The sequence below is a fragment of the Nannospalax galili genome, unplaced genomic scaffold (genome assembly GCF_000622305.1).
Source record: "Nannospalax galili isolate Female #2095 unplaced genomic scaffold, S.galili_v1.0 scaffold679, whole genome shotgun sequence".
Lineage (NCBI taxonomy): Eukaryota > Metazoa > Chordata > Mammalia > Rodentia > Spalacidae > Nannospalax > Nannospalax galili.
The window spans coordinates 198,812-213,780 of record NW_008343462.1 but is presented as its reverse complement, the minus strand read 5'-3'; the positions used below and the strand labels follow the sequence as shown (position 1 = coordinate 213,780).

At 49.3% G+C, this 14,969-nt stretch overlaps 1 protein-coding gene across 9 annotated transcripts in view; it reads right to left on the bottom strand.

The window, feature by feature from the left end:
• Positions 1-14,969, bottom strand: part of B3gntl1 (UDP-GlcNAc:betaGal beta-1,3-N-acetylglucosaminyltransferase like 1) — an 88,372-nt gene that overhangs the window by 35,309 nt on the left and 38,094 nt on the right. For 3 of the 9 annotated variants that reach the window (XM_008839649.3, XM_017799783.2, XM_017799782.2), the window contains one exon: positions 2,921-3,016. The exons of 5 other annotated variants lie outside the window; for them this stretch is intronic. In XM_008839649.3, coding sequence (XP_008837871.1) covers positions 2,921-3,016 — 96 coding nt within the window. Of the gene's footprint in view, positions 1-2,920; positions 3,017-3,527; positions 3,659-3,767; positions 6,418-14,969 lie in introns of those variants that run through there. One more of the 9 variants, XM_017799784.2, reaches the window with a different exon arrangement.

The window sequence follows — 14,969 nt, the reverse complement described above, 5'->3', positions numbered from 1 at the left end:
ACCTGCCTCTGCCTCCCAAGTGCTAGGATTAAAGGTGTGCACCATCATGCCCGGCTATTTTCATTTATTTTTTAAAATTTTTTATGTGTACGAGTGTATTGCCTGCATGTGTGTGAGTGCATCCGTGTCATACAATGCCACAGAGGTCAGAGGAAGGCTTCGGATTCCCCTGGAACTGGAGTTAAGGATGGTTTGTAGCCGCCGTATGGATGCTGGGAATCAAACCTGGGTCCTCTACAAGAGCAGTCAGTGCTCTTAACCACTGAGCCCTCTCTCCAGCCCCAGCAACAAGTGTTCTTAACTGCTGAACCATCTGTCTAGTCCTTTGGTTTGTCTGTTTTGAGACAGAGTCTCCCTGTAGCCCCAGCTAGCCTGGAACTCATTATGTAGGCCAGGCTGGCCTCTAACTCACAGAGGTCCACCTGCCTCTGTCTCCTGAGTGCTGGGATCAAAGACAAGTGCCACCATGCCCCCCTCCTTTTTAAAGAGAAGGTATATCTGTAAGTAGGCAAGATGAACAAGAGGTGCAGTAGTGGTCTGTCCAGCTGTCCACCCAGCACCTCCCAACATAGTACGTTCATTACAATGATTAGAGGAGCAGACACTGTCTCTTAAAAAAATCTGAAGCTAGAGGGATGTCACTCAGTGGGAGAGGGTGAGCAGAGGCCCCAGCAGTCTCCATTCGTGTCACAGATGGTTGAAGCATTTACTGCTAGAGTACCTGAGTCCAGTGTGGCAGCTGTGGGTGACCCAGGAAGAAGAGTCCAGCCATGTTGTTACCACCCCTGGAGGCTCTTGCAGCATAAGCCATCCCAAAGCTTTGACCATCTGGGATCCTATGAGGTAACCAGGCACCCACCCCACAATCCTGTAAACCAGCCCCAAGGCCTGCCCTCCCTCCCACAGCTGGGAAGCATCTGGGAGGCCCACCCTGAGCAGCCTAGTGGCCCATTACCCCCTCACTGCTACGAAAGTAGCCAGAGAGCACTGTGGATCCATGGATGGCCCAAAGAAGCACTAAGACAACCAGAGTGGCCTGCTGCAGCTAGGAGCCTTTTTTTAAAAATCCTCCCTAGCACTAAATATCAGCTGATGAGCCCATTCTAGAAGCCTGGCCACTGAGGCCTCAAAAAACAGCTGGGCAGACCTTCTGAGACAGGTCAGTCCCAGGTTCATTACACAGTCTTAATTTACAAAAAGGAAGAATGGGCTTTAAGTCCCTAAACACTAGTTTTATTTTCATAAACACAACTATTACCTTTCCATTCCCTAGAGATCTGATGTGGGGACTGAGCTCCTCCCATTTCCTGGGGTCTCCTATGGTCCTTTCCAGGACACAGACCTATCATGTCCATCTTGTACCCTCCTCCATCTTAACTTGCTTCCCAATTTATGGGGTGTCACCCAACAAATTTCTGGTATGTTTTATGACTATCTGAATCCTTAGAAAGGTCCTTATCTACCTTTAGACACAACAGACACTGACAGGCACAGAATTCTACATTCAGAGTTCTCATGAGGATTCTGAAACTCGTGCCTGGAAGATGTAGGGTAGTCCCTAGTCAGAAAAGCCTGGTTACCTAGGAAGGAGGGGATAGGAGTCCGTGTGACAAGTGAGCAAAAGGGGGGAGTTCAGTAACATGTTTTCTTCTATCTTTTTTTACTATTCAAATTTCTATTTTTTTAACAGTCAAGACTATTTTTCCATTGCCTTTTCTAATCAGTGTACAGAATAGGTTCATGACAATATTTCCATACATACATCTCATTGCTCTCTGCTCATACACACACGAACTCCCAGTTACTTTCCCTTGGCTCTTTTCTCTCTCTGCTTATAAAGTAGGGAAGCCTAATTTAAGGAACATCAGGCTGAGCATGGGGATGCATGCCTCTAATCCTTATACTCAGGAGCCTGAGGCAGAAGAATCCTGAATTGGAGGCTAGCCTGGGCTACCTGAGCCCTTGTCTTTAAAAAAAGTAAATAAATAAATTTAAAAGTAAAATAATATGAAAACTAAAACCAAATTTTCCATAGACACAAAACCTAAGCCCCAGGGAAAGATTCTGAACCCCATACTCAGATTCACCATTGGGGCCTGTCACAGAGGTTGACCCCTGTCCCAAGGCACCCTGATATTGAAGGCATAATGTTTCCTTCCAGCTCTTGGAACAGTCAGCCAGCCCAGCGGAAGTCTGCTAAGGTACATCATTCTGTTCACAGCCTGCAGTCCATGAAGTCAGGGCTCCATGGCAGATGCCAGCCTTGCTGCCCTAGATGGAAAGGCTTTCCAACAAGGTGGCAAGACAGTGTCTGCCTGCTTAGGGCACCTTCAGGGGACCCCACAGAGGAGAAACACAAATGATCACCGACTCAGTGATGCCCAAAGTCCTCACTCAACAGAGCTGGTGAGATCCCAGACTGTGGCTACTAAGTGTCCCTATGTCCAGTGTTACAGCCACCATCATCCACTTCTAGTTCCGCCCTCATCCACTTCTAGTTCTGCCCTCATCCACTTCTGGCTCCACTCTCCACTCAGAGCCCCAACTGCTCTGTCTATCCATGGCTGAAGTTGCCCTGCTGTCTGGTTCTGGCACTGGGGCTGTAACCATGGGAGTCTCAAGGACACACTGCACAGGGCCGGACTTACTGAAATGCATCTTGAGATTCTGAGCTGCAGCATCCCAGGTTCATGTCCTGAGCAGGAGCTGGCACTGGCCTGAGCCACAAATCTCAAAACAACAGGGTTTGACCAACTGGACACTGTCCCATCAACAGCACATAGAGAAGAAAAGACACAAGACCAGACCGTAGCAGAATGTCATAGCATTAAGTTGGAGGCTGCCCCAGAGGACTCTCACTGGCTACTCTAGTCCAAAGCTGCTGAGCATATAACAAGGACAAACGACCAATGATTGTCACCTGTGTCAGCAGCTGATCAGGTGCCAACTGGTTGATCCAACGTGTGTATCGCTCGGTAGAGTCTGGGGGGTCTCTCCTCACTTGGCACCCAACAATCTGTGAAAACAGCAGCAAACAGAACTTAAAGTTGTTGAGGAAGTATGTGTAAAATTTATGGAATTTGGGTCAAGTTAGGCAAAGGGAAGAGTGGTAAGGATGCCAGACCCTACGTGGGATGGTCCTAAGTCCTATCCTAGTATCAAATGGCTAAATCTGCCCTCATCTAGGCTGAGACATGTAAAAAGCATCATGCTCCCCTTGATGCATTCAGGTTAAGATTACCCAACTAGGAGCTCCAAACACCTCACTATTTCTAACAACTCAGTTTGTGAATTGTAGTTCAGTTTGAAAAATCACCATCACAGTCTCTGGGAACGCACTGGGTTCAGTCCTGGGAAAGCATCACTTTGAATAAAGAGGAGTTAAAAGTAAGATTGTGCCCTCTAGGACAGCCTCCTTCTGTCCTGATTCTTTTCCCTACAAGGCCACAGCACCTTGATCCCCCCACCCCTCCATATTTCTCTACTGGGGAAAAGATGGTACTTGGCACCTCAGAACATACCCCTACCTCAGAACATGTCCCCATAGCCTCAGAACACATCACCACCTCAGAACATGTCTCCACCTCCTCAGAACAAGGCCCCACTGCAACAGTGGATTCTCCAATCAGGTTCTTGTCTTGTCCACATCCAGAAAGGACTGCACAAACAGTGAAGGAAAATAAACAAGGGGAGTGTGGACTTGCCACGAAGGAACAATTAAAACAGAGGAGTAGAAATCTGAATGTGAAAACAGAATGGATGCTAACCGAGAGGTTGGTAGTGTTACAGCTCTACATTCTCAGCAGGCTTCAGGGTTCCTAACCGAGGGGTTCACCTGGTGCAGCTTTAGCCGAGGGCAGTCCCTTGCAGAGCAAGTCTGGATCTGCTGAGGACAAGCCAGGCGCCCTATCTCTGGAGTGTCTCAAGGCTAGAGCAAGTTCCCCTGCTTGCAGCCAAAGTCACAGGCAGCAGGCCTCAGCATCTTGGTGGGCTGTCAGTTCTCCAAGGCAGGGTGAGTCCTCCTTGCAGCTGAAGTAGCAGGACCTGGAAGCACAGTGGGGTCTGCCTCTAGGGAGTCTCAGGTCTTCCTAAGAGTACAACACTGCTCTTTCTTCCTAAGCTGGTGGTGGCTGCAGCCTGGCAACTGGCAGATCAGCAGATGCCTGTGTCTTGCTTCATCCTGGGCCAGCGGCTTCCTTTTATATCTCCGGCAGTGATGAATGCAAGGCCAGCACCAGGTGCAGTCTCCACTGCCAGACACTGTGGGCAAGCAGACGGCAAGGTGCTGCAGGACCTATGAGAGAAGACAGAGTTCACCAACTACAAGCTGCGAGAGTGGTACAGGGCTTCCTGGAGGATTGTCCGACCTGCCACCTGACCATGGACAAGATCCAGAAGATTGACACCAGTTTCTTCTTCTCCAGCAACGCCTCCAAGCTCACCTAGCATGTCTTCTACATGTGTGACACCAATGGGGTGGTGCCATCAACGTCAGGGAGTTCATGATTGTGCTGAAGGGCAAGCTGGAACAGGAGTTCAAGTGGGCCTTCAGCACAGCTCACCTGCGAGGCAATGGCTGTAGGAGCTACAGCTGAGGCTCCAAGAGCACGTAGGTCATCTACAAGATAGTATCCTCCATGATGAAGATGCCCGAAGATATGTCCACTCCAGAGCAATAAACAGACAAGATCTTCAGGCCGACTCACATAAACAGCAGTGGCAAACTGTCCCTGGAAGGATGCATCAACAGTGCCAAGAGTGACCAGTCCAATGTCTGGTAGCTGTGGGAAGGCTCTGATCTTCAGATTCTGTGGGCTTCAAATGGTAGCCTGTGCTGACATCAGGATCTATGGATTTTCATGTCCATTCCGATTGTCAACAGCTCTGCTTGTCCCTAAGGAGCAATTCTCTACCAACTTCATTAGAGCCCGGAGAAAGCAGCCTGCTGCTGACATCAGAAGCAGGGGGAGCAGCATAGCAGCATGGGGGTATCCTGCCTCAAAACATGCCCCCAACTCCTCAGAACAACCCTACCTCAGAACATGTCCTCCATCTCCTGAGAGCACCTTTCCTCAGAATAGAGCCTCTCCTCAAACACAGCCTGTCTTCAGAGGACAGCCTCTGCTCAGAACACAGCTGTAGGAGGCTAGGCTTGAGACCCAACAGCACAGGGGCGCCCTGCTTCCTGTTGACGAGCAGGAAGGCGCAGTTTTGGGGCTTATGGCCCGACCTGATTCCTGCCGAGAGCCCTGGACACTGCTGATGTGTGACACATGCCAATGGAAGAGAACACCTCGGACTCAGGGGCCAATGGGGAGGCAAGGAGGGGTATAAAGGGACCTCCCTTGTATGCAATAAACGAGAGCTTACTGGCAGACCGCCCAGATTGTTTCCCAGTGTCGTTGACTCCGCACCTACTCATCCCCTGCCCCCACGGTGGGAGGGAGGTCCGCCTAAACAGCAACACTGGTGCCCAACGTGGCTAAACAGGCTTCTACCTAGTCCTGGGCCTTGTTACTCTAATTGCCTTTTTCGTGTGGCATTTTTCTTTCTTTTTGTTTTTCCTCGTTGCTGCCCGGATTGCCTCACCAATTGATGCCACCGTTCTCTCCGTTCGACTCTCCGTTGAGTCCCCTTCGGCTGTTTCCTTCAGTGAGTAGCCCCCTTTCTGTTCTTTGTTCTTTGCCCTAGGTCTGGTGAGTGGCTGAGGGCCTTCTCTCCCTTCTCCTTGTTTGTCCGTCTATAGGGCACATACACTCTGAAAACTGGTTCGCCCGGCGTCTCCACATAAGGATTGACCATCCAGGAGACGGACCCACGGACACCCTCCCAACGGGGTGTCCCACGACTGCAGACACCGTGTGGGCATATGGCCAAGGCCTAACGAACCAAGGAAGTCCCCCACAAAGCACTCTCACCTGGTTCCAAAACACAACCTTCCTTTCCTCTCCTTTCGTTTACTTTTGCTTTTACTTCTCCCATTAATCCCTTAATGCAACCACCAGTTAAAAGCCCCTAGGGCGGTGGCCGGCCTCTTAAACTCCTGGACAGGTTCCCAGTGACTGTGAAATCCCCTCCCACCCACGGGGCGGGGCGGGTTGGAAAGTTTCCTCTCCCGGCCGGCTTCCTTTCTGTAGCTTGCTTTGTCCAGTCTGCCCGTTTTCCATTCCACCATGGGTAATTTTCCCTCTCATTGTAAAGAGCCCTAAATCGAGGCTCTCAGATCCCTACTCATTTCCCGGGGTATCAAGATAAAGTGCACCCTCCTTGATGACTTCTGGCTTGAGGCTTCAGTCCTTGCCCCCTGGATCTCCCCTGAAAATATGTGGAACCCTAATATGTGGATGAGAGTCCTTTTTCTAGCACGAAAATGGGAGGTTCAGGAAGGCAACCCCCCACCCCTCCATACCCATACTCCTCGGTATTCTTAGCTCCATCAAATCCGGGTCCACTGAAGAAATTCTCAAATCCTTTAATGAACATTGCCAGGACCAAAAACTGTTTAGCCTTTCCATTCAATCCCCCACCCACCCCCGACAGTCCCAGAGGATCAAGAGGATTCGGGGACCAAAGTGTCAACCTCATAAGACCCCGGCACCGATTAAGCCACCCAGACAGCCCACCCCCTCTGCCCTGCACTCGGAGACTCCCCTGCCCATATACCCTTGGAGCGAAATTGAACACTCCCGAGCTCCTCCCAAGGATCCTCCTGCACGCCTACCTGTGATCTCACCCCTTGCCCGGGCCCCATGGCTCCCCTCCCTACCCCTCCGCCTCTAGATAAATATGCCTTTGTTGTCAATATGGGCCCGAACGGCCCGCAAAGGCCCTGGATCCCCACCCCTCCCCACCCCCGCAGACTTATCCTTAATTCGCAAGGCCTGCAACAAAAGCGGCCTCGATTCCCCGTACTTTGAACAAATCCTCAAGCAATGGAGCCAGGCCCTTCAAACTCACTATGATTGGTATATCATCTCTTAAAGGCAGTCCTAGACCCCCCAACCTTCCTCACCTGGTGAGCGGCCTATTAAGACCTGGCCGAGGAACAGTCCAGACACAATGCCATAAATCACATCCTGGTCACTATAGACATGCTGATGGGACACGGAGCCTACACCACTCTGGTTGCACAGGCCCAAGTCAGCAACGCGCAATACTTTACCCAAGTTTATAATCTTTCCTTCCAGGCCCTCAAGTCATGCACACCAAAAGACCCTGCCTATTATTTTCATAATCTTATTCAGGCCCCATCGGAACCCTTTACCGATTTCCTCCCTAGGGCAACCCAGGCAGTACAGCACCGCATTCCATATGGCCCTAATCAGGAAATCCTCCTCAAACAACTGGTCTGGGAGGGCTTAAACCCACTTACCCATAATGCTGTGGCCCCAGTACACACGGAGTCCATGAATAAATGGATCACGGCCACTAGAGACCTTGATCACACTCAGGGCCCTATCTAATCCAGGCACTTACGGCTTCCCTTTCTGCGCTGCTCTCAGACCAAACTTCCTTCTCCCAGTCTTCTCCATCTGGTAGACTATGCTGGGGCTGTGGCAAACCTGGCCACCTAAGGCGTGACTGTCCCAAACGGCACCCCAAAACTAAATGCCCTAGGTGCAACAAGGGCTTCCATTGGGCCTGCCATTGCCAATCTTCCCCTAAAGAACCTTTGAACTCCCCAACGGGCAACCCTCAGCCCAGCAAGTAAGAGGGAATCATACAAGTCAAAAAGACAAACTGCACACATTTTGGACCCTGCCACTTTTCAACCACATGCCCTTAATGACCATATGTCTAGATGGACTCCCCATCAAAGGAGTAGTTGATACTGGGGCAGATATCACTGTTATCCCTGAAAATGAGGCTCTAAGATTTCCCCATTGGAAATATATTCCTGGCCCTATGATCACTGGGGGGGGGGGGGAATAACCCTCCGGAATAACCAAATTCCCTGTTCAATGGAAGGACCTCGATGGTGGCGAGGGTACCTTCCGCCCAACTGTCACATATGTCCCATGCGTGCTGTGGGGCAGGGATGTCCTAGAGGACATGGGGGCCATATTAACCACTGATGATAGAGCATTCCTTGAAGACATTGCTGACCATGACTACTCTGGTCGGCTGGGCCACCCTCACCCACCCAGTCACCCCCAATCCTAAGGGCCACTGTTCCCCCGATACAATTAAGACCTATCCCCATCACATGGATATCCAATGCTGATGTATGGGTCGAACAGTGGCCTATAATAGAACCCAAGCTTACTATCCTCAAATCACTGGTAGATGAGCAGCTTAAGCTGGGACACATTGAGCCCTCCAGTAGTCGGTTCAATACACCCATATTTGTAATAAAAAAAAGTCCAGCAAATACAGACTTTTACAAGATCTCAGAGCCATCAATGCCACCATACAAAAAATGGGCCCGCTTCAGGCAGGCCTCCCACACCCCGCAGCCATTCCCCTAGATCATCATGTTATGGTCCTGGACATTAAGGACTGCTTCTTTCATATCCCTGTGGCACCCGAGGATAGAGAACATTTTGCTTTCACAGTCTGGACACCCAATTTTCACACCCCAGCTCAGAGGTTTTAATGGAAGGTCCTCCCCCAGGGAATGAAGAACAGTCCTACTATATGTCAGTACTATGTTTCCTCAATTCTTGCCAGACTGCAACCCTCAGTTCTCCTAGTCTACTATATGGATGATATTCTTGTAGCCCACCAATCCCCCTCCATCCTCCGACAAGCATTTGGCAAAATAATATCTCGCCTAAAGTATGCTACTCTTACTGTTGCACCCGACAAAGTACATCCAACCTTTATCCCCACACATCGTAGCTAAACCTGTCTACTCTCTGGCCAAGTTCCAAGAGCTCTGTGGAACCATCAATTGGTTAAAACAGTTCCTCCCATTGCCTGACGAATGCTTACATAGTCTCTTCTCTCTGCTTGAGGGCCATAAACACCCCTCAGATAAAATTATCACCCCTGAAGTCTCCATACTCCTTAATGAAGTTTCAGGCCTTTTGTATCATGCTTCCTTATCTCGTTATCAGCCCTCCAGGACCCTTTGGGCCCTTGTGTTATGGACAGGCGATGGGGTCCTTGGGGCTTTATATCAAACCGGACCATTGCTATGGGTCCATTCTGCTCCCTCGTCCTTATGTAGAATCTCCTCAAAATTCGATATCGCCTTCACACTGGCAATCAAATTAAGGGTCATGGCCAGGAGAATCTTCAATAGAGAACCTGACAAGATAATACTCCCCCTCTCTTTAGATCAGTCCCAGTTCCTATGGGCAGACTCCACCCTCTTGCAGACCGTAGTCTCGCAGTTTACAGGGGAAATTGATTATCACTGTCCTAAGTTAAGAGGCTATCAGCCCTTTCCGTACTACAGATCACTGTTAATTGTCACACGTGTCCTTTGTCTTCCCCAATCTCCCTGGCCGCCACGGCCTTCACAGACACAAATAAAAGCAATTTCGGGGTCCTCATCCAAGAAAATGACAAGGAAGACCTAGTCATCAAAAGGAAAAATCCAGGCTCGGTTCAGCTTGGAGAACTCTTAGCCGTTCTGTTAGTGTTTCAACATACACAAGGTAAGCCCATAAACATCTTCTCTGATAGCAATATACGGTACAGGTCTGACCCTATATCCATTACCAGGCTAGCCATACAGGATCTACTTAGTAATAGATGTTTCCCTTGGTACGTTTCCCATATACGCTCCCATACTGATATCCCCGGCGTACTAGCCACTGGTAACGCTAAAATTGACAAGTTAATCCTAACTGCAGAGCTGCCCCACTAGAACAAGCCAGAATACTACACCAACAGTTCCACCTATCTCCACAAAACATACATAGGCTTCTGCCAGACCTTACCATTGCACATTGCAAACATCTGAGCCGCACCTGCACAACCTATGGCCCCCTTGCCCCCTTAGGGCCACTTAACCAATACGGGGTTAATCCCCGTGGGCTCATGCCCGATGCACTCTGGCAAATGGATATAACCCATTATCCTAGTTTTGGCAAACTTAAATATATCCATGTTATTGTGGATACTTGCTCATCCTATGTTCATGCCATAGCCTTGACAGGAGAAACGGCACCCCACGCCATTAAGGCCCTTAAGGCTGCCATGATGGTTATGGGACTACCTTGGGAGGTAAAAACAGATAATGGCCCCGCATATACCTCTCATAAAATGATGGAGTTTCTGAAGGCTATGGGGCTCAAGCACACCTTTCGAATCCCACATAATCCACAAGGCCAGGCAATAACTGAAAGGATCAACCCGTCACTAAAAAATAAATTACCCAAAGGTTCCCCTGAGTCAAAAGGGGATCTCCACCTGCCACTAATTGAAACCATTTTCCAGATAAACTTCCTCTCCTTTGATGAAAAGGGACTTAGCCCTGCCTATAAACATTGGGCAGCTTTGCCAGCCCCTACCCCCCTACCATTGGTACGCGGGAGGGATCCCATAACTCATGTTTGGCAGCCACCCCCCCCCAACAAAGGGGCAAGGTTATGCTTGTGTTTTCCCACAGAGCCAGCCCAAACCAATATGGGTCCCATCCAGAGATGTGAGACCAGCCATGGATCAGAAAAACTTGACAGATGCCTCTTCTGTATGATTTGTCTGCTATTGGTAAGAGCCACATCGATGATGGACCTATGGGCCCTGGTGCCTCTCCCTCCAATCTTGTTGCCCACTGATGTGGATTCCCCTGCTTTCCCAGCTCTCTTTACTACCAATTCCTCCACAGGGCTCCCATATATGGATGTAGTGGACATCGCTACCCCGACTGGGGGCAGATGGAATCTACACAATGTCCTCTGTTTTACCACTGATCCCACTCCTGGCCCTTATGTCAGATTAGTGAACACAACTATGGCGGATTTCAATGGAAACTATTCCAAGGGACAATACTTCTTATTAACCGGCTACATGCCACTGATAGAGTTGATAACAACACTCTGTGTTACAAATAGTTGCCCAAATTTAAGGAAGCCCAACCTTCCCAGATGCTGTCTGAATGACTGCACTACTGACTTAAACACTCCCATCATTTGGGAAGAGTGTCTACCCATCCTACCTTCTAGAACAGATCATTTCTTTAGAATACCAAATGTAACTTGCTTGGGCGTTTGTAAACAAATGCTGACTAATGCATCTGATTTATATCTCCCAGCTAGGAACCCTTCTCGATTAAATCAATACAACCCTGTTTTCAGGTCCTGGAACCTTTGCGGCCCATCCGCCCACCTGGACGTCCGTCCACTTGCTTTCCTATATGGAGCAATTTTGGCTAATGGGACATACTCTGGCACTAATGCCACTGGTTGGTGCAATCACGCAAATCTTACACAAGCCAATTATACATCCTTCAATGCTACCGCCGCCTGTGTACGGCCCCCTTTCTTCTTCTTGCTCATTAATTCAACTAACACCACCTTAAATTGCACAGATGGGACTTGCCTCCTTGCAGCATGTTGGGCCCACACACACAAACGGGCCGTCATCACGCGGGAACCGGCCGCTATATGGTTCCTGGTGACCTTGGATTCCCATTTTCACTCTGTACAATTCATGGAACGAACTGAGGTTGCCCTATCTAGAAACAAATGCAATTTTGGCATTACAGCTGCCATCGTTGCCGCCATTCTGTTGGTCACAGGAGGGTCTACTGCAGCAGCAGTATTCCTGACCCAGTCTGCGACTACCGCTGCTGTACTCAATGAGGTAGTAAGCAAATCCGCCGCTGCCCTCCACACTCAGGAGTTAATAAACCAACACCTTTATAGTGCCATCCATATTCTACAGCAACAAATTGACTTGCTGGCAGAAGAGATAGATACAGTTAGGGAAATGACCCTACTTGCCTGTGACCCAAGGTATAAGGATATCTGTTTGACCCCTTACTCGGTCTCCAATATCACAAACACTAGAATAAAGTTAAGGGACTACATTACAGGCTCACGGTCCAATAAATTTCTCAATTACACCATCCAATTGCGAGGACTAATTATTGCTCTTAATTACACAAGAGCCCCAGTTATAGAATTAAACACCACATTCCTTGAACAGACCTGGGAAAATCTAAAGAAACTTTTTGACCCATCCTGATGGTCACTTGGGTCCTCTTGTGTTGCATAGCTATTGCATTAATCCTCTTGTTCAAGTTTCTTTTTCAGCACATCCATAAGCAAAAGGCCACCAACAAAGCCACCTTGTAGATCCTCATGGCTCTACGAAATCCCGATGGGGCCCACCTACTGAAGTATCCAAGCCTGGTTCACCAAAATAAACAATGCCTCGGGCTAAAGGCCACCTCCTAAGAGCTAGCCCACCATCCTGGCAGATCTCGTGCTCTCGAAAGGACATCTAGGTCAAAGCTGATGGTCAATGATGGGTAAGATTCTCCCACAATAAGCCAACCTAAGACAGGATGGGCATGAGGCTAGATGCACACCCATATGATGGGTAAGGCTTATGTGTAGGGAGAACAACCTAAGACAGACACAACTTTGTAAAAATGTCCTAAGACCTGAGAGGACAGTTAGCCACTGCCTCCCCCGAGACTGCCAATTTAAAACAAAAAGGATGGATTGTAGGAGGCTAGGCCCAAGACCAACAGCGCAGGCACGCCCTGATTCCTGTTGATGAGCAGGAAGGCACAGTTTTGGGGCTTCTGGCCCAACCTGATTCCTGCTGAGAGCCCTGGACACTGCTGACATGTGACACACACCAATGGAAGAGAACACCTCAGACTCAGCGGCCAATGGTGAGGCGAGGAGGGGTATAAAGGGACCTTCCTTGTATGCAATAAACGAGAGCTTACTGGCAGACTGCCCAGTTTGTTTCTGGGTGTCTGTGTCGTTGACTCCGCGCCTACTCATCCCCTGCCCCCTGGTGGGAAGGAGGTCCACCTAAACAGCAACACATAGCCTCTCCTCAGAGGGCAGCCTGTCCTCAGAACACAGCCTCTTCTCAGAGGACAGCCTCTGCTCAGAACACAGCCTGTCCTCAGAGGACAGCCTTTCCTCAAACACAGCCTCTCCTCAGAGAACAGCCTCTGCTCAGAACACAGCCTGTCCTTAGAACACAGCCTGTCCTCAGAGGACAGCCTCTTCTCAGAGGACAGCCTCTGCTCAGAACACAGCCTCTCCTCAGAGGACAGCCTCTCCTCAGAACATATCCCCATTTCTTCAGAGCTCATTCCTACCTCAGAATGGGGTCACCAGCTCAGAAAGCATCCCCCTGCAGAACATGCCCTATTTCAGAACATGTCATCAGCATCCCTACCACTACCTTCTGTTTCCTGCCAACGTCACCTTGTGTGGCTCTATAGAGGCTCCTTGAGTTGTGACACCTGGGCTGTCCCATCTTGGTCCCACTGCCTCCTAACCTGAAGCGTGGCAGGTCCTGTCAGATATCCCCGACTTCCTCCTCTGCCCAGGCACTAGCCCAGCACTGGCACCACAATCTAGATAGATGAACTGCCTTTGCTTTTTGCTGAAGGGTCAAACAACAGCAGGTCTAAACGCTTCCCAGATGCTCAGGGTAAGCCACCATGTATGGGTCTTGGGCATTACAGTCAAACGCCAGCTTATAGCAGAGAACTGGTGGTTATGGGTGAGGGTCTCACATCAAGATGAGGAGTGAGGAGTGTTCTTCCCTGTGTCTGGCTTGGAGGTGGCACTGGACCTGTCTACAGGAAGCAGAGTGCACTCTATAACGTGGCCCATTCAGAGCACACTGAACCTTTGACAGCAATGCCAATTCTCCCTGGACTGCTGGTTTGAAGCAAATTACTTGTCTTTTTTATTTTTATCTTCCCCATCTCCTTTTTTTTTTTTTTTACATAGGGTGTTGCTATGTAGCCCAGGCTGGCTTCAAACTCAAGCTCCTGCTGCCTCAGCCTCTCTGAGTGCTGGGATTATAGGTAGGCACTACCATGCCCAGTTTGTGCTCCTCTTTCTAGAGGAGACCCTGATGTGAGGTTACCATAGCTGCTTGCAGGTTCCCCAAGGCTGCCTGGTGAGCTTGCATGACTATCAGACCTCTGCAAGGTCATTTCTGAACCTCACCTGGGGTACCCAGCAGCATCCTGTCAGGCCTCTGGCTGCCCTTCCTTGGAAAGGTGCTATGTGCAAGATTAGCAAGGAACGTCCTTCATGACATGGCCTCCAGGACCTCAGTCCATACTACAGCACACGAGCCTGAGCCACCCTGTTTTTTGTTTTTTCTTTTCTTTTTTCTTTTTGAGATTTTAACATTTTATTATTTAATTTTTTATTGAATTTTTGTGTATTTTGTACATAAAATCATCTTTATACCCTTTTCCCCTTTGGCACCTCCCATAGCCACCCCCCACGCACACACTGGAGTTTATACCTTCTGTCATTTGCATTAAGGCCTATCATGGAAAGTTAGTGTCCCCAGATGTCCCTTAGTGCAAGTTCATCCACCAGGATCTAGTCAGCCTATCTAGAGTCCCTTCAGCTCTTCCTCACTCAGCAGTACAGCTGCCAATAATTCAACTAAGATTGGTACCCGCTGTCCATTTCCACAGTTTTGTGCTGGGTTTTTGTCGGCTTAAGTCTGCACCGCTCTTGTGCATGCTGACACCATTGCTATAGGTTCACATGAGAAAAGTCCCAAGACCATGTCCGTAAGGTTGTGTACCTCCTCCCTGGCTATTACAATCTTTCTGCCCCCTCTTTCACAATGGTCCCTGAGCTCTGGGTGGGTGGATTTTAATATAGGAGTCCTGTCCAAGGACCCATACTCTGCAGACTTTTATTCTCTACGTTTTGGCCATTGGTGACCTTTTGTGTTCCTGAAAGATGCATTAGTGTTCTCTTCATCCCCTGTTCTATATTTCGTGAGCCTTAGGTGTAGAGGTTGCATCCTAGATGTGCCACTTAGGCTTGGGAAGTTCACAGACAACC